The 19,642-nt window shown below is 54.1% G+C and overlaps 1 protein-coding gene across 6 annotated transcripts in view; it reads right to left on the reverse strand.

Annotated features, from left to right (window-relative positions):
* Positions 1 to 213: 213 nt before the first annotated feature.
* The window catches only part of CTDP1 (CTD phosphatase subunit 1), a 59,175-nt gene continuing 39,746 nt past the window's right edge, over positions 214 to 19,642 (reverse strand). For 2 of the 6 annotated variants that reach the window (XM_025421934.3, XM_049111582.1), the window contains exons 12-13: positions 14,735 to 14,892; positions 10,416 to 11,419 (exon numbers count right to left, since the gene is read on the reverse strand). In XM_025421934.3, the coding sequence (XP_025277719.1) occupies positions 11,122 to 11,419; positions 14,735 to 14,892 (456 nt within the window). In that variant the 3' untranslated portion in view covers positions 10,416 to 11,121. Of the gene's footprint in view, positions 690 to 5,781; positions 6,348 to 10,391; positions 11,420 to 14,734; positions 14,893 to 19,642 lie in introns of those variants that run through there. The other 4 variants (XM_025421937.3, XM_025421936.2, XM_049111576.1 and 1 more) reach the window with 4 other exon arrangements.

Here is a 19,642-nt window from a genome sequence, read left to right on the forward strand (position 1 = left end):
CATCACGGGGCAGCAGCAGCTGTGCCAACAGGGCTGGTGCTGGGGGCTGGGGGCTCCCCTGCTAGCTCACAGCAGGGTCGTGGGGCTGCGGCTGCTGGTCATCCCGAGAGCCCTGCGATCTGTGACAGACCCGCAGCCCCAGGACGCATTGGGGGCCAGAGCCCAACACACGTAACCCTGTGGGGTGAGGGCCGTGGCTCAGCAACTCAGCTCGAATCTTCTCCAGCCTTTACTGAGCCCCTGCTGTATGCACATGTTGCCCGAGGTGGAGAAAACGCCGCCTGACCAGGCAGGTGCCCAAGTCTTGCAGGGAGGTGGCCAGAGTGTGTGCACTGCACCCAGCCCGCACTCTGGGGGTCCACACCTTATCTAGGAATGGCCCGCAGGGAAGGAGAGTATCTTCCTGTCTTGGGACCATGACTGGTCATCCACATGCACGAGGACAGGGCAGGATTTGAAAGTTCAGTCCATTGAGTGCGGGACTCAGGTCCTGGAGACGGTCAGGGAAGGCTGGTGGCCTGCAGGGCTCCTGGAAGGTTCTGTCCACAGACATGGCCCTGCTGGCCTGTGAGGGGTGTGGGAAGTGGCAGCTCTGTCTAGGACATTCACTAAAGACCAACCCTGGTGAGGTGACTGAGGACACAGATCATCCCGTGCAGCCCAACCGCATCAGGAGCTGGAAGCAGCACCTATGAAGAGAACAGACACACGGTTTGGAATGTTCCCCTAACAGGAGAACCGAGGACACGTGCCTGCGAGCTACCTGCCCTGACACAGACAGACGCCAAATGTGTAATATGCTATGCGAGGAAGACGATTCCCCTCTTACACTTCAAAATCAGACACAGAACCAACAGTATGTATTTGTACGCACACATGTGACACGCTATACACATGTATTTGCTGTAAGGGGTCTGTTCACAGCACCAACACGTTGTTGTCTTTTTGTTATACTAGTGGTATTTTTACTAAAGATTCTCTTTTGATTTACTTGAGAAAGGAAGAGTGAACAAGCAGCTGGGGGAAGAACAGAGACAGGGCAGGAAGTGGGATGCAGGACTCGATCCCAGGACCCGAGCTGAAGGCAGATGCGTTACCGACTGAGCCACCCAGGAGCTCATTAGATTATTAAAAAATATAGAATCCAAGTACTTTAAATCAACGAGAACACAACCCTAATGGACCTACTTTACTACCACGTGGCCCAGCTTGCATGCGGGAGGCTACGCTGGGCTTGGACACAAGTATATCCCTGCAGAGCCATCAGCTCCCATCTCTGGTCCCTTTGACAACAGGGGTTGTGGTTGTCTTATGGAGTCCTTCCACATTCCAGACACCGGTCTTACCAGATGTGGTTCCTGTGGGTCCTCACTCTCCTGACTGCACCAGTTGAAGTGCCCAGGTTGTAGCTGCAATGAAGTCTGTGACCTGCCCGTGTGGGGGCGTTGATCGATGTGCCCAAGGAATCAGTGATACAGCATGAGATCCACAAAGATGTTTCCTCCAGGGGCGTCCCTGCTTTGGCTTTTCCATGTAGGCTTTTTGTTCTCTCCATTCATGCTGCGCATGGTGTGGGGGAGTCCCACTGCAGCCCCCGCACGCAGCCACACTGTCGTCACCATGGCTCTGAGGCCAGAGCGTGAATCTGCCGAGTCCACTCCTGCTCCTTGGGATCAACTGGACCAACGGGGGTTGCTCATGTTTCCACAGCAGCTTACGGGTCTGCACACAAGGTGCTGGGACCCCGGCGGGTGGTGTGGGAGCCACATAGCAGCCGGGGGTGTCAGCAGCACAACAGCCTGTGCTCTGGCTCAGGAACAGACACCTCCACTCTTATGTCCCAGCGAGGCTTTCAGTGCACGGTGTGCACGTGCCTTCCTATTCTTTTCGGCGTAATTGTAGGTGGATTTATTTTCTCAATTTCATTTTGGGTCACTCGTTGCTAGTTACAGAAATACAATAGTTGCTTTACCATGGATCCCGCCCCTGCAGCCTTGGAGGGCGCTCTTCCTGAGGGTTTCTGTGGGTGTTCTACCTGCCAAGCGTCGCCCGCGGACACCGTCTTCCCCGTCTGGATGCCTTTTCTCGTTCTTGCCCAACTGACCTATTTTGTCTACTTTCTCTTTAAAGAGCACACACATTTCATAAACACTCTTCTGTATGTATCACTATGTTCCACACTAAATTAAAGAAAGTATCTTTTAAAAGGTTTCTAAAACTTCTCAGGTAGAAGTTTTCTTTTCCCCAACCTGCTCTCAGCCCACAGGGGTTAAGGAGACCAAGGCACAGGAGTCAGCCACACCCCGCTCCCTGCCCACCGGCGACAGGGCACCGGGGCGCCGAACAGAAGTGAACTGAAGGACGCGATGTCCAACCACGTGACGTGACCGCAAACATTGGGAAAGGAGCCCTTCCTTCCTTTACTCCACTGATTCTATTAGGAGCCAGGTTGTGTGTGGAGTGCAGGAGCTACAATGGCCCAGCAAACAGCACTCCTGCTCACGGGGCTCAGCCAGCCAAGAACACAGCAGGTGGAGCGAGGACACGGACAACGTGGGGACATGGGGCAGTCCCTCCAAGGCCAGGGCCGTGCCAAGCACCACAGGAGATGGGCAGGCATGTCAGGCAGAGCAAAGGGCATGTGCACAGGCCCCAAGCAGGGAAGAAGCCTGCTCAGAGAGCAGAGAGGAGGAAGCCCGAGCCCTGAGCCCGCAGGTCAGGGGGCTGGGCTGCTTTTGCTGCCAACACAGGATAGTGATACCATCTTGAACCACTGTGCTCTGAGGACAGACAGATCTGTCTTCCTCTGAGAATGAATGCATTCTTAGAAACCCTAATGTCTTTGAAAAACAGAGTAAGAGAAACTATCTTTTACAAAATTATAAAACACAAGAACTTGAAGAAAACTTCGGAAGAACCAGGTGCTCTAGGAGGAAGCAACAGCATAGGACATGGGGTGGAAGGTTCTGGAGGTGGTCAGGTGCGGGTCGCCAGGTGGATGTGACAAGAAACAGGTGCAATGAGGCAATGCTGCAGGGAAGCTCTCCCGCCTCCAGGATGACATGGCAGGAGGAGTAAGGCGCTGCGCCTCTTGAGGATTGGACTGGAGACCGCATGGACGCTAACTGGAGAAGTTCCACCAAAATTCAGGACAGAGGACAAAGGAATGACAAGTGACAGGAAAGAGAAAGTTTTTCCAAAAAACACAGAGTAAGCAGGCAGAAAGCAACAAAGACAGTTTAAACTAAAAAAGCATTCCTGCCTGCAGACTGGTTCCTATACAAAAAATGTCCAGAAAGACATACTATCCAAAGAAATCCTGAAATAAAACAATTATAAAGATAAAAATTTTAAAAGCATTCTGGAGGAAAGAGCTGGGACCTTCAATGTGGGTCGGCATCTCAGGGGTGGGACCAAGCCCATAGGTTCCCATGGGGACACAGGCCAGCGAAGATCTAACCTCAGGGGCCTTCCTGGGACACAACAGCGAGAAGCCAGTTCTCTCATTTGTGGGGGCTCAGAAAACACACTATCTGGTTTTCCTCAGACGTGTAAGAGGCACAAGGTTGTTAATAAAGGCAAGAGGGTCTCAGTGTAGAGCCAAATGGGGGCAAGTCTTGTGAGCACCGAAAACTGGCACCGGTCCCTTCTTATATTTGCTACAGATGAACCCGAATCCGATTTAGAAAGACAGCAGGGATGTGCCTGAAGCCGTGTGTGCTTGGCCCTGCCGGGCGCAGCGGCACTGCACAGAGCAGGCCTTGGTCCGTGCTGTCTGTCCCTCAGGAAGTGGCGCTCCCGCCTGGCACCACTGACCTGGGGTGCTGTTGTCACCAGGAGCTCCATCCCTCCATCTGCCTCCCTCATCGTCGTCTTGATGCCAGTCTCAGACACACTGTATTTCAGTGTGTTTCCTAACAAACGGAACTCTTAAAGAAGGTCATCTAGAACACGTGGTACACCCCGTGGGTACCCACGGCGCACTGCCCGTCTTGCTTCCAGCTCATGGGATTTGCCGCCTGAATAAGCCACGGCCTGGGAGTTAACCACTAGGTTTCCCTCGGTTCTGTTTTCTTCCTTAGATTATTTTGAAGAAACCAGGCAGTTTGTCTTAAGGAATTTTGCAGACTGGGTTTTGTGTGCTGGATATTGAGGAAGACAGAGGCACCTGGTGGGCATGTCCTTATGTGAAGGGGCCGCAGGCTGTGGGTCCAGCTGCAGGGCAGCCTGCAACAGGCAGCACCGAGGATTTTTAGGGCAGCGACTCGACTCTATATGCTGCCCCAATGGTGGATTTGTGACATTTCATGTCTGGACCACAGGATGCACACCACCGAGTCACCCTGATGCACACCACGGATGTGCCAGGGTAGGCTCGTCATGGTGACACACACAAGCCTCTGCTGGGGGACACAGGTCATGGGTCGGCGGTAGACTATGGGAAGCCTGTACCTTCCCAATCCTGCTCTAAAACCGTCTATTTAATAATACACACAGACTAAAACAGCACAGTGAAACCTTAACGTGATTCAACTTGGTGGCAGGATTCTAGCCATTTCTCTTCATCTTTGATTTCTATGTGTTAAAAGGTCACAATTAGACTAATGTTAAGCTACAGTGAGGTCAGCAGCCTGGGGACTTTCCCTCCTGGTGGTCCTTTCAACACAGAAAAGCTGCACTTCAGACGAGGCTGCAGGTGAGTAGGTGAGCACAGAGGGCAGCACATGGCGGGCACAGATGGCAGGGCCGAATTTCATTTTAAACCAACCGTTCTGCAGAGATAGGATTCCCCTAGCACGGAGCCCACCCTTCACGTGTGCAACTAGGTGACATCCATGGCGTGTGGAGACCCCCTGGACGCGGCCGCAGCCCCCCGGCCCTGACCCCACGCCCCCGAGGACACAGGGCCTGAGACCGGGTAGGGTCATGTTTTGAAAACACGAAAAACTCTGACAGGACAGGAGATCCACTCCAACATCCTATTTCCCAAGGAAGAAAGAAAAATTTCATTAAATTTCCAGTTACAGATTTTCCAATGTCTCTAAATAAATGGTCTAAAATTTATTACCTGTTTGTGCAAAGATTTTGTGTGGACTTTCAGTTCTCTCTTCAAACTCTGATCGTGGATTTCCTTATGGCCCTCCTATGGACTAGACTTCTCAAACCTGATGTTCAGGGAAGTGAGTTTGAGGCTGTTAAAACTTCCTACTGAGACGTCGTTTGGGACAGTCGCACAGATGATTTGGCATCTGTTTTTCCCAGCCAGAGTTGGCTGTTTTTCCCAGTCAGTGTTACCCCGGGGTGGCCCTGCCCTGCAGCAACAGCCCACTCTCCCACCAAAACCACCCTGGCTCTGCAGGAGCCACATCTGAAGCACCACGTGCTTGAAATAGGGAACCAGAGCACAGGGGCCCTGGACCCGCTCTCACTGGAGCTGCATGAACCTGGTGGGCCTGCGGGTCAGACCCGGGACCCCAGTGACAGGGACGATGTGCCGTCTAGCTGTCTGGGGGATACAGCGGACGACAAATCCTGTTCTCCAGCTTGTCGCCAGGGTCGGAGCTGCCTTGTGTCCTGGGTCATCTGGGGTCCGGTGCCCGTAACCTGATCACCATGGGAACAGAATCCTCCGTTGTTCTTCACACTCTGGGACACGCTTCTGAAGGCCTCCCCACGGTAGTGTGACAATGAGCAGCCAGCCATGGCACGCTTTAGACGGGTGAGCTAGGTTATCTGCTCCCCGTGATGTGCTCCTGCTGCACAGCACGCCAGGGAACCAGCTTACAAAAAGGAGTTTTATTAAACGAAAGAGAAATCCGCTTGGTGGGTCAAATGCGAAATAGATATACAAAACTTTACATCTGTGTCCTGGAGGAGGAGGGCCCCGTGCACCCGCCCGCTGCCTGGCCCACAGGGGCAGCTCTGGCTGCCGCCCCATGTCCTGCCTGCCCACTGCATACCAGGCTGTGTGGGCCACTGCGGCATCTTTGGCACACCACCTCCCAGGACACTGTCCCTTAGAAAAGTAGACCTTCTGTAGTAAAACCTCTAAAAACACCTATTTCTGCAAAATTATTGTTTCTGTATGTGGAGCTCTGCAAATATACATGTCTTCCCGGAGAAAAGGAAACCTCAGGCGAGGGCCCATGCGGCCTGGAGCCCCCCAGGGATAGAGCGGTGTCTGCCCTGCGCCCTGCCCCACAGGTCACATGAGGTCGTTGAGCTCTGCCTCAAGCGCTGCGGCCATCTCGTCTGCCTCTGAGCTGCTGCCCTCCTCGTCCTCCCCGCTGGACTCCCCGCTGGATGCGCTGCCGGCGTCCTCCTCGGGCAGCTTCCGCTTGTGGCCTCTGCAAGACAGACGCAGGCTGTCAGATGCTTGTGCTGGAGGATGCTGATGCACACGGGCACGCGCCCCAGCATCAGCATCCACGTGCCCCGACATGCACGCACAGGCACGCATGCACCCACACGCTGGCACCCCACGTGGACCTAGGGACACGCACATACACACGCAGCGCGCCATGTCCTCTGTGGATGTGGCGCTTGGACACCTGGAGCGCGGCACAAGCTCTGTCTGCTCCCCGTGCTCAAGGGCGTCCCAGCAGTGACAGCCCACCTGTAGCCCTGGAGAATGCAGGGAGACGACAAGGGCCGGGCCCTGAGTGTGGCAGGTGTGACTGAGGACGGCAGGAGGACGGAGGGCAGGCTTGCTGTCTGGGCCCATCCCACCACCCGGGAGCCGCCGTGACCAGCCTTCCTTCCAGGGCTCCAGCAAGACCAAACACGAATGAGCACACAATGCACCAGGAGGACAGGTGTGTCAGTGCTAGCCCCGCCACCTCCATACACGGACGTACAGGCACACCCCAGGCAGTCAGGTGGGGCCATCGCATGGTCCACTGCCTCAACCCCCCACCCCCCATGAGGCGGCTGTCAAAACCAATCACCCCGACAACAAACTGAAGTGCATGCCAGCACCTGACACCTGCGCTCCACTCCAAGGCTCCGCCGCACTGGGCACCTCCCACCTGGGGACAGCATAAGCACAGGGCCCAGAATGTGGGCATTTCCGCAGCTCTGCAGGGTGGGGGTAGTCAGCTAGTGCAGCCACACCTCACCCCACCAGCTGGGAGCAGCAACACTGAGCTGAGGACATGGACACAGCTTGGGAACAGGCCTGGTCCCATGCCTGCCCTGGGTCACCTGGACACGACCCCGACAAGCCTCATGGGACAAGGCAGGGACTGCCCTCAAGGCTCAGCCCCTGAACAACCATGTGCACACACACATATACACACCACAGCAGCACACGCATGGTATACGCTGGTGTACATCAGCTAGGCCGTACCAGAAATCTGAAACCCTGGACGCTATTAGGAAAGCACACTATTTACTTAAAAAAAACAATACTGGGATCCCTGGGTGGCGCAGCGGTTTGGCGCCTGCCTTTGGCCCAGGGCGCGATCCTGGAGACCCAGGATCGAATCCCACGTCGGGCTCCCGGTGCATGGAGCCTGCTTCTCCCTCTGCCTGTGTCTCTGCGCCTCTCTCTCTCTCTCTGTGACTATCATAAATAAATAAAAAAAAAAAAAAAAAAAAAAAAAACAATACTGCCAGCAGATGAGGCTAAAGGGGCTGGTTTGGAGTCTCAGAGGGGCACTCTAGGAGCAGCAGCCCTGGGGGGCCCTGTCATACCCCAGCCTCCACTGTGGGCCAAATGCTGGGGAGACCTGCCCTCTTCCTGGACCCCTGAGAGCACTTTGTCCAGTGCTGTGCATTTAGGCCAGGCTTTATCTTATTATTTTTTTATTATTACTATTTTTAAGGATTTTATTTATTTATTCATGAGAAATATACAGAGAAAGAGACAAAGACACAGGCAGAGAGAGAAGCAGGCTCCCTGCGGGGAGCCTGATCTGATACAGGACTCAATCCCAGGACTCTGGGCCAAAGGCAGACGCTCAACCACTAAGCCACCCAGGTGTCCCTCCGTCTCCCTTTAAAAAAATTATTTCAGAAATTGGAAACAAGTCTGCTGGTCATGACTATTAATAAATGCCGGTGAACGACAAAAGAGTGCGACACACAGCATTTGTATTTTCTTGTTAAAACCAACTGCACAGATGCACAGAAATGCTAATGGATGGAACCTGGAGAAAACCTAAAGCTTGGAAAATCATCCGATGCTCAGCGTGGACTCCAGCAGGAACATGAACAGCATCAACACATGTATGTCTCCTCCCTGATGGTCCTGTCCTGAACCACTGATGCAAGGGAACACTCTGGAGCCTCAGGCTTGCTGCCCGTTACGCATGTGATGGTTCCTGTCACTGGCATCTGACCAATGACCATCAAGCAGTACCCATGCAGCAGGTATTCCTCAATGTGCTGGTTAGCAGTTTGGTTTATTTTGGCAGAAAGAAGCTGCAGTGCTGCACTTGACGAGGTCACTATTGCAACAAGCACACCTGTCTCGTGTAGGCGTGTGCGTGTGTGTGGGACGGCCAGGCCTGTGTGCTACAAAACAGCTATGTACAAGGCTCACTGAGGCAGCTAGCTGCCTTCTCCAACACGTGCCCAGTGTGAAGTAAGCATGGGTACACGTGAGCACGGTGGGCGTCTTCTGACCACGAGGATCCAGGAGGATGGACATCAGGAGCAGCCAGCGACTCAGGCAGGACCACAGGGAACCTGCCCAGGCCATATGGTCACCTGACACCAACTATGGGGCAGCAGCCAAACCGTGCTGCATGCTGTGGTCTGTGCGGGGCATTGCAGTGGCCGTGGAGAAGGCAGCCGGCCATGGGCCATACAGACCAAGGGCCCTGGCCTCAGGCAGCTCCTTGCTCCCTGTCACCAGGACCCTCCTGTTGGCCTGCAGGTGTGTTGCACTCACACTTGGGCTGAAAAGGAAACTGGTCTGCGGAGCCAGGCTCACCAAGTAGACACTGCAGGGGCCTCCAAGAAAGGGGTCGCAGCAGAGCAGAGTCCCAAGCCGTGTGCAGGCAACTGTCTCCGCGGAGAACGTGTCACACAGCACTGCTCCAGCAGGAGTGCACCCGTGACACTGGTTGGGGCGGGGACTGCTGGCCTGTGTACCCAGGTCACAGAAGGACCCGGAACAACATCCACACCATTCTCTCTGGGACATGGGCAAGTATTAAAAAAATAAAGTACTTGACTTGATTCAGTGATTTTGCTACAATCCCGCACAGCACACAAGGTGAGTGTGAGGTTGGGGCCATGGCAGCGTGTGCTGTTGGGTGTCCACGTGCCTCCTCAGGTCACGCCGTGGAGTGTGCTCATGGCTTCTGACTGCCTGGCCTGACAGTTGGTCAGAGGCTCTTCTCCACAGATGCAAGTTTATGCCACTAAAACCATGGACACAAATCTTCAAAGAACTGAGGGAACCCCCACCGTCTGAAGAACATCCTGGCCGGAAAGCCTGAGCAGGCCGTAAGGTCTGCAGGGGCATCTGTGGGAACCAAGCGACACGCGGTTCACAGTAATGTGTAGGCGTTGGGCTAGGACATTTGCCAAAACCAAACCATGTGGACCACAGTGGCTGCAAGTTTCTGAAAAGCCTGACAGTGACGTCCCCAGACAACTCCTAATGCCCTCGCAGGGGAGACCAGGAGGCTGCTGCACCTCCTTCACCTCCGCACCCTGCCTCCCGAGGGTCTGGCCTCACAGGCACCACTATCGGCACAGCGCGGGCACCCCACGACCACCACCCCGAGGCGGGGGTTGCACTGTTCGGGACCAGGAGGACGGGTCCTATGGTGCAACTCCTCTTAACGGTGGTATCGGGCCCTATGGGCACGCTGCATTTTCACATGACTCCTGGCACCGGCATGTCCCACAGGCTTGTGGGAGGACCCAGAGGCTGTTTGTCCGTCTCCTGCCTCTTGGCCTTGCCACGATCGATGCGGCTTCCACGTGCTGCTGAGCCACTCGCTCCATCAGCACTGTTCACCACATGGAGCACAGAGGCGAGCCGGACAGCTGGTCTCTATCACTGCCCACTCACACTGGTTGTGCTGCAGGGTTGTGAAGCTCTGAGCCCGTTCATCTTTGCTGCCCTCTTTTGGCAGCAAGCCTGTCTCCCATAACATGGCAGGACAGCAGCCGTCCCTGCGCTGCTACCCCACGTCACATCGTCAGGATGGATGGCAAGCTGATCCGTGTCTCAGGAGGTCAGATATGGGCACGGACACAGCCCTTAGCTCAGGGCCGCCCTTTCTGTCATTCCTGGGGTGTTTACGTGTGCTACACACTGTTAGAACCCGTACCCTGTACGTCGTTTTACAGCTTATACAGAAGCTGAAAGAAAGAAAACACACACACACTTACACCACATCAAGCAAACCCTCTAACTTCCTGTTTCTTACAAGCATCTTGATCCTATGGCCTGTGTGTGGTCACTAGTGAACACTCCGGCTCTCCACCACAGGCCCCACTGACAACTCCATACACAGCACCGTCCACAACTGCTCCTTGTGTCGATGACATGAAGAAAGAAGAAAAGTATAAATTCAAGCTGCCTGATGATTCCCTGATCCCCGCACGGTGCTCAAGGTGTTTGTGTGGATGCTGCTCTGTCTAGGTCCCTGGCTTCCCGGCACGACAGCTCCTTTCGGTCTTTCTCGTGAGGCAAGCTGGCTTGCAACCAATTCTCTTCAGAGACGATCCCAGCTGGGAACATCCTCATCACACCATCACTTTTGATGGAGTTTTGTCTGGTTGTGGGGTCCTCTCCAATACTGAATGTGCTGTGTCTCTGACGGGAAGCTGGCTGCCAGTCCTGCAGGTGCTCTCGGCTGTCCATGTGTGTGGTCTCCAGCTTTCAGCACTGTTACCACAACGTGTCTGGGTGTGGATCTCTGGCTGACCCTGCATGGAGTCGAGCTTTCTAGGCGTGTGGGAATGCCTTCCATCCAGGTGGAGGTTTCCTGCCCTTCTGCCTTCGTGCTCCTCTGCTCCTGCTGTGGGCGTGTGGGAGAGCTTACCATGGCCCCATGTCTCTGAGCACACATGCCACACTGCTAATTCTTTCTTCTGTGGTTCCCATTGACCCTTGGGCCCCTGCTGCATTTCGCAGCATCGTCCATCTACTTGCTCTCATTTCCCTGCACGGTCCTTCGGTCCCAGGAGCGCACCTGCGGTGGTTGTGCACCTCTGGAGGTCATGTGGGAGTCGCTCTGTGGGCTCCAAGGTTGGGCCGTGCACACCAGCGACTTCTCCCACCGCCTCTTTTCCATTGTGTGGAATCAGGCCTTGTGGTTCCTGTGCTGCAGCAGCTGGGTCAGGCCTCTCTGTGGCCAGGGCAGCTGCTGTGTGCCTAATGACCAGCTTGGCTGTTCTGGCAAAGTCACTTTCCTTAGGGGGAAGCCTCTGAGGGTCCAGCCTGAGCACAGCCCTAAGAGAAAAGGACAGTAAGATGGAACCATGGTGCCGCTACTGTTTACATGTTGTGTTGGTGAGAAGTGATCACCAGACACCGTGCTGTAAGAAACAAGCACTGCTGGGGCAGCCCTGGTGGCGCAGCAGTTTAGCGCCGCTTGCAGCCCAGAGTGTGATCCTGGAGACCCGGGATCGAGTCCCACGTCGGGCTCTCTGCGTGGAGCCTGCTTTTCCCTCTGCCTGTGTCTATGCATCTCTCTCTCTCTCTGTGTCTCTCATGAATACATAAATAAAATCTTAAAAAAAAAATATATATATATATATATTATTAAAAAAAAAAAAGAAACAAGCACTGCCACTTGCATTCACGGAGCGACACCTCTACCACCCTCCCTGGAGCCACATGACCACCCAGTGTCAGGCTGGCACCATAAGTACCTCTGACCTTTCAGAATTCTGAGTGATGCATGTGCACAAGAGCATGACCCCCGCACACAGGGGTCTGAAACAGGAGACAAGGCCCTGACCCCTGGTACAGACGCACACCACGCAGCTGCCACAGGGCATGAAGCACGTGAATGTCCTACTGCCCACGTGAGCAGAGATGCTCCTGCCGGCTTCCACAGGAAAGGATGTACTGGGGTCACAACAATGTCCCAATGTCCACCCCGGCCACCTGAGCCGTTTTCTGGGCTTGCAACCATTGTGCAAGGCTCATTCTCAACCAGTACAGATTTCAATTGTTCCTCCACTGTTTCCAGTGAACAACACATCTCCCTAGTGCAGTTCATCACCCAACACCAAAAAGCACTGCTAGTGCAGCCTGTGCAGGTACACTGTTTGTGCAGCCAGTGTACCTGCTGCCGTGGGACTGCCGGAGCCTTCTGGAAGGAGAGCCCCCCAGCTGTCCGCGCATCTGCAGCACAGGCTGGCCACCTGCTGCTCTGCGGACAGAGGGAGGGGGCCAGGTGGCCAGGTGGCAGGACCCTGGATGCATGTCAGTTATTAACCTTTACAGGCAGATTTCTTCAATGTTACCAACTATGACGCTGTATTTTTGGCAGTTAATGAGTTAATGAATGGTTTTGTAGTAGAAACACTGTCATTTTCACTTGTTCAGACTCCAGTTTGAACAGAGCCTTACCCTGACTCCCACAGTGCCCTGCTTCCCACCCAAATGTAAGCAGAGAGCAAACGTTGGTTACAGATGGTCCTGATGTGAGACCCTGGGGACACTGTCCACGCCAGCCGCCTCGCCACCTGCAAACGGTGGTGATGATGACGTGTCTGCGTGATGTTTTAACATCTTGAAGACAACTGGTTTGAGCAAATGCTTTTCAAACACATACTTAACTTCTTTATCCCTATGTCGAGGAATGAAAGTGCTGTAAAACAGGCATTTGATGTTTGTTATTTGAAAAAAAAGAACGAACCACAGATAAATTATTGCCTCCCTCCTTCCATTACAACTCACTCTCTAGTTCAAGGGACCTCAAGATCCCACAGAGCAGCTTGGCTGAATGGACTCAGCAAGAGGTGCTGCCACCCAGACGCTCTTGTGGAAGCCAGCCCCGCATTCCCATCACCACTCACTTCCACCTACGATCCATAAACAAGGGTGAAATACACACAGAGAAGCACGTCTCCCAACTTCCCTGGTAGAGAAAGAAACAAGGGCCACAAACTTGTCATCCGCGATAGCAGCCGGGGAGCCAGTGCACCTGACTCTGCTGTGGTAGGGCTCAGAGCCATGTGGCACACCGAGAAACCCTGGTGCTCCTGACACAGCCCCATGGGGGGAGTTTCAGGCCAGCAGGGGTTAGCAGGCAGGGAGGAGCACGGACAGAGTCCCTGCTTTGGGGACAAGCGGAAGCCAGCTCTGAGGAGGTAAGAGCGCATCCCACACGGCCAGCTGAGTCTGAGCTGATGCCTTAGCCTCTGGCCTCGGGACACTCAGGAGGCGACTGTCGAGGGCCCGGCCCCCACCAAACGTGACCCCCAGGCCACATGTTGGAGGACTTCAAGTTTCTTGTTGCTGGGTGGGTACCTTTTGTTTAGATGCTTCCCAAGACCGGGTACTCCCAAGTGGGTGGCTGGGCTTTCTGTCCCACGCATGGCTGAGCATGGAGACGCAGGAAACCTGTTCCCTCGGGACCAAGCATGCGGCTGCTTCTAGTCTAGAAGGCAGGCACCGATCCTCATCAGAGCGAATGTTCTTCATGAGCAAAACCCTGGGGCCTGTTTTCTCTGGGACACGACCCGGTGAAAATGAAGAGACACGACGTGCCCTCTTGGGCTCGGTGCACACCAAGCCTCAGCTGGCTGCACGCCCACAGCCATGTCTCCACAAGGAGAGGACACTCCCAGTGGGCTCCTACCAGGCCTTTCTGAGTCTTAGTGAAAACTGCTCGGAATCTTTTACTTGGCAGAGAACACGAGACCGGAAGCTGAGTGTGTTATACATCAGTGAGAAGATGTCACGCGTCATGGGCGCTGGCCAGTGCTGCCCCACCAGCTCGTCAGGGACCCTGGTGGGACCCCCGCACAGGGCTGAAGACAACCCAGTGCAATGATCGTGCCAGCTCACCCTCCCCTGGTACAGAGCTCAGCCAATTAGCTCCTAAAATAACTGGACAGCACTTCACCACCGTGAAGAGCACCGCTGTGCTCTGGAAAGTTCCGCCGCGGGACTGGCAAGTCAACAAGCGCCCTGTGACTGGCTGACATCTTCCTGCTCTGCGGCTCGGTGGCACATGGCATCCCCTCTCAGAGTAAAACTTAACAGGAACCAGGAACCTCCGCCCTCTCTCCACTGGTTGCTCTGATCCCGGCCCAATCCTGTTTGTAACAGGGCTGCTCAAGCAAGCTAAGCTCTTCTGAACTGTTTCCTCCTGTCAGAACATCCCAGGGTTGGACCAGACGGGCTGAGAGCTGACGAGTGGATATAGAGAAGCACCCCCACACAGGGAGAGCCCAGTTCCGGCAGAGCACATGCAGGGCACACATGTATGCCGGCCCTGATCCACTGACCTGCAGCGAGCCCTGAGGCAGCCCCACTATGCTCCATGGCAGAAGGGGAAGTTGAGAGAAGACCAGCTGGGGCAGGGGCTGTGCCATGCTGTGCCAGCCATGCACCGTCCTGGGGTCTGTACTAACCCCACTACACACAAAGTGCTTGCCCAGGGGCAGAAAAATCTCCACGAGGAATAACTGAAATCACAAACGTGATAAAAGTTCACGTCACCATAAGTGAAACCTTCTGAGAATGCTAGTCTGAAGGGTCTGCTCTGTGACACACCTGCAGACGTCCCCCCCTGCCCCTCCCCCTTACCTGGGCCCCCGGCTGCCTGCCCTGGTCCTCTCGCTGCTTGGTGTGGCCTCGGGTGTGGCCTGGGGCTCCCGGGGTGGGGGCCGCTCCTTCCGCTCCTCCTCTGGTCTCCTCTTCTCATTGTCGCTGTCGTCACTGCCCTCTCCTAGGATGTCATCCACCTGGCAGAGGAGGAGAGTCAGCGTGTGAACACAGCTACCTCCCAGACAAGTCCCAGGACCTGGCCCCTACACCAACGTGCATGACCTCCTGCCCAGGCTCAACCACAGGCGCGTGGGTCCCGGGTCCACGGCTGCCTGGCCCCGGCAGCTGGCTCCAAGGGGCACAGAGCAGGTGCACAGGGAGGGTGAGGGCGAGCCAAGAAGGTCCAGGCTCCGGGCTGCTCCCTCCACCTGCTACCACGAGACCGTGTGGCTTCACCAGGTCCTCCTGGATCCCAGGGGCAGGTCACGCGGAGGGCTGGCCAGTCACTTCTCAGCAGCACAATTCTAATGGGGATTTTCTTGCTACCGCACTAGTGAACTTAATGGTGAAAATCAGAGCATTCTATTAGAGTGCTCATGATCAACGAGCTGCACAGAACGTGTGCGTTCTAGGAGGTGCTCTGGAGCCTCAGGGTGGAGTCCCAGCTGTGTCCAGGCAGTGTGTTCGCTCCCAGAGGCCTCAGGTTGAACCACTTATGGACATGCCACATGAGGGTGATGGGAACTAACAGCCATGGGCACTAGAATCGGCCCTCCCTGCTCCCCTATAGCAAGGGCCCCAGGGACGCGGAGCATGGGACACGGAGCATGGGAGGCTCCCAGGCTCTCCCAGCAGCGCAACTCAGCTGCCCAGGTAAGGGGGATGAAAGCTGCCTCCTGACACCCCTTCAGTCAGAAGGAGCCATGTTTGATTTGGGGGGCGGGGGGCGTGCCTTCCACATGACCTCAAACTCATCCTGGTCTTCTAACAAAGACCCTGGATCACGACACAGATCAGGTGAAAAGGAGAACGTAAGAAGTGGGAGGTCACCCACTGTGCGACAGAAACGTTTGCCACTCGGTCTGGATTTCTAGCACCTCCAATTACATTTTTGGAACAATGCTGTTTTCTCAAGAAGTGATGCTCTCCTGGCACAAGTGAAACAGCTATTTTTCTCTGTTCTTAGTATGTGATGAAAAAAATGGCAAAATCCCCTGCTGCGTGTGGCTGGGGGTCCGGCAGCACAGGGCAGCCTTTTGTGGGTGTGGTCACTGTGGCCAAGCCTGGAGGGCAGAAGTTCAGGGGGAACTCCCAGGCTCAGAAGCTCTGCTTCAACACCCCCATAATATCCCTGAGCATATGACTGCCTGAGAAGTGCCAGAACGTTCCAGGATGATAACATCAGCTTATTAAAAAAGGTGCACAGTGGAATGCAAAGATGACCACACTCACATGTGCATCAGTGAGTCCTAGGCACCATGCTTCAGAACTGAACGTGTTTTCCCCCCAAAATATATATCCAGAAACACCAAACTGATGTCAAAAATTCCATAAGTCAACATAATTTTTATGATCTCACAGTGAATCATTATTTAACAAGTTTATCTGATCTGTAAAACTGCTAAAGAAATGCAAAGCATTTCTTTTATTTTATTGGTCTCTGTCCCCAGTGTCTGGCAGAGTCCCGCAGCCCTCAGGAGCTCCTGGCTGAGGTGGCATCTTTTTTTCTAATGAGGCAACTCTAGGTGGGCGTCTGGACGGCGTTGGTCACCAGAGCAGCCAGGAGAAGCCCGGAGTCCCCGTCCTCCCCACAGGGGAGGGGCTGGAGATGGAGGCAATGACCCATCTGCTCAGAATCCCAAAAGTACGGGGCTCGGGGAGCTTCCGGGTTGATCACATCCACCTACGACTGGCAGGGCGGCCCACCCCCACTCCACGGGGACAGCAGGTTCTGCGCTCGGAAGCCCACGGACCTCACCCTGGGCGGCTTTTCATCTACTCGGTGTCCTGTTCTTCAGGACTTAATAAGCCACCAGATGTGAGTGAGTCCTGACGTCGGGGAGCTGCCCTCGCAAGTGATGGAGCCCCCTCGGGGTTGTGAGAACCCTGATCCCAGCTGGCTAATCAGACACGGGGTGATGGCCTGGGATGCCCCACTTGTGAATGGCATCTGGCAAGGGTGGGTGTGTGGGTCCAGGCAGTGTCAGAGCTGCTTGGTGTGACCTGCACATCTGGGTAAGAACAGATGAGGCTACAGAACTGATCCACTTCTCAGCAGGTCTACCTAAGACCAGAGCCCCCAGGTACCAGGGCACCGCCCCCCACTGCCAGGCCACGTGCTGCAGGGAAGCTGAGGCTCAGCCGCAGTGAGGGGAGGAGCCTGAGGGTATGCTCATAGCGGCTTTCAGGCTTTCTGAACTTGGAACCACAGAATGTTATGGCTCCTTAAATGTTAAGTTGAAAAAAAAATCCATCAATTCAGAAAGACCAGGTTTCCAGTGTATTCCACAAAATGCACAAAGGAAGAAAGGTGGTCAGATATATTTAACTCATAAAAACTGACTTTTTTCCAGGGACAACTAGGTGGTGCCCCTCAAGGAGCCTCCCAGCGAGGCTGGCCAGCCACAGCCTGTCCCTAGGAAGGGCTGAGCATGTGCCCTCCTGCCCTGCCAGCCCCCAGGTGCGGTCTGGGGCAGGGACATCTAGTTACAAAGCCTCTGGTGGATAAAGGGGGGCCCCAAGCAGAGCACCTTTGACCTGAGACCATCAGTCACTCCCAAGCATGTGAGAATATGGGAACCGTGCAGCAACGGGTAAGCCAGCAGAGCAATAATCATCAGATCACCATAAAGTCTTTAAACGTAACACACAGGGTTTGCTCCTAAGCTAAAAGGCATTTAGTAGAAATCATGCAGTTAATTCTATGAAGCTACCACGTTCACACTTCACTGCTATATTCAACCAGCTGTATTTACTCTACACTGATGAGCAAACCTATTAGAATATTCAATTAAACTTTCCTCTGAAAATACTTCAGGCCTTTAACTCTGCACCATACCTTTTCAAGAGGAAAAAAAAGAATTTAAAAAATCAGTTATTTTAAATGTGACCACCAAAGTCCACAGTCACAGCCTCTTGGAGACCACGAAGTGACCCGCTGTGTCAGCTGTGCCCCTGACCAGCCCAGGTGCTCTTCCAGCTGGCAGATCACTAATTCACGTGTATGTTCACTCTGCCAGCTGTGTGCAAGATTCAGAGAAACATTTTGCACAGCCAAACCAACATTGTGGATGCACATAAAAATCTGGCTGTATCTAAATTACACTTAAATTTAGTCTTCCTCATTCTGCTTTACTCACGTAAAAGGAACTGTTTCAGGAAAAAAAAGACATCTCTCCAGAGCTTTTCTTTACAAAAAGGTAACTGGGCTTTTTGAAAAACAGTAATCTAAAATGAATTATTTACTCTGTAAATACTATTTAAAAGATACTAGGGTAAAAATTTTAGAATAAGAATCTAAAAGTACGTGAACAGAAAAACAAAATTCATTTTATATGAAACTAACCCCTGAAACCTCTCAAAGGGCCAACGTGGATCACAGTGAAAGCACCGGGAAACGTTCCCATCAACTCACTTGAAGACGCAGGAGCACGAGAATCCCTGACTCCTCACAGCCTCTGTCTGCGGAGACACAAGGCAGCCGAGGGGGCCCAGAAAGAGAAGAAACAGATCCTCCCCCCCCCCCGCCCCCCCCCGGCCTGGGGTGTGCAGCCCAGCCCTGCTGGGAACAGGTGCAGGATCCCCATCTGCCTCACCCGCCAGCCAGGTGCTCTTGGGGAAGACCCCACAGAGAGGGGGCCTTACACTTGGGGTAGTCTCCTCAGGCCTGGCAGAAATGAACCTGGCTGAGGTCAGGTGTAGACAACCCTACATCTTGGGGACGTGGGATGGTCATGAGACACACGTGCACACAAATCACTTGAAGTCATGGAGGGTGACACCAGATACAGGAGTGCAAGGCCCTCATCGGTTAGACAAGCAGACTTCCCAGTCACGGTCTTTAGCAGGCAACCTCCTCTCTTGATAAAATGGGAGTTGTGTTTAGATGCATTAAAGATTCCTTTCTCCAAGGAGGACACAGAACAAAGGGATGGAGGCAGTGCTGCCCGGTCTACCCGGACCTGTAAACTTGACAGAGATAAGACTGAGGAAAAGCCTGCCCGCTGTCTGTGCTGCCATTGGCCTGGAAGCCTGCAGGCTGGGAGAGGACGCTCGGATACCTGCGCAGGTGGCCCTCGCTGCAGGAAGGTGGCTGGATCGCCACGGTTCCTTTGGCCTCCTGCATTCACTGGCCTGGCTGAGCCCGCAGGACTGGTGCTCTAGAACAGGAGAAATTAGGACATGTGTCCCTATCTCATGTTCCTACTGTTAAAATGCTGTTTGCATGTATTATCTTCAACCTCAAGGGGTTTCTTTCTACAGGCCAATACATATGAATTATCTCAAAATAGCTGGAAAATCCATGATTAACCACAGAACTGCATGCTTCCTAGAATCCAACACAACACCAAATTGAGACACATAGGAATTCCCTTGATGGTTCCCTGGGAAGCCTGCTGACCCACGTAAATCCCTGAATGTCATGTATCTGTGGCTGATCCACGGGTCTCTGCCCAATGTCGGTGCCTGATTAGTCCACTTGGCAGGACCATGAGGCTGCTTAAGCTGCACACACAGGAGATGGCACAGCCCCACAGCCTAGAGGGCTGAGGGCACAGAGGAAAATATTCAGCCTGCCATGAGAGCCATGAAAGCCTTTGAAAGGACCTCCTGCTCATCAAACACGCTCACGACACCAAGGATGAGACTCTGTGGCATGGCCGCATCTCAGCCATCTTCCAGCCGCTTCTTCTGGGCATCCCCATGGCAATGGAAACTGAATTACAC

Source organism: Canis lupus, chromosome 1 (genome assembly GCF_003254725.2).
Source record: "Canis lupus dingo isolate Sandy chromosome 1, ASM325472v2, whole genome shotgun sequence".
Classification (NCBI taxonomy): Eukaryota; Metazoa; Chordata; class Mammalia; order Carnivora; family Canidae; genus Canis; species Canis lupus.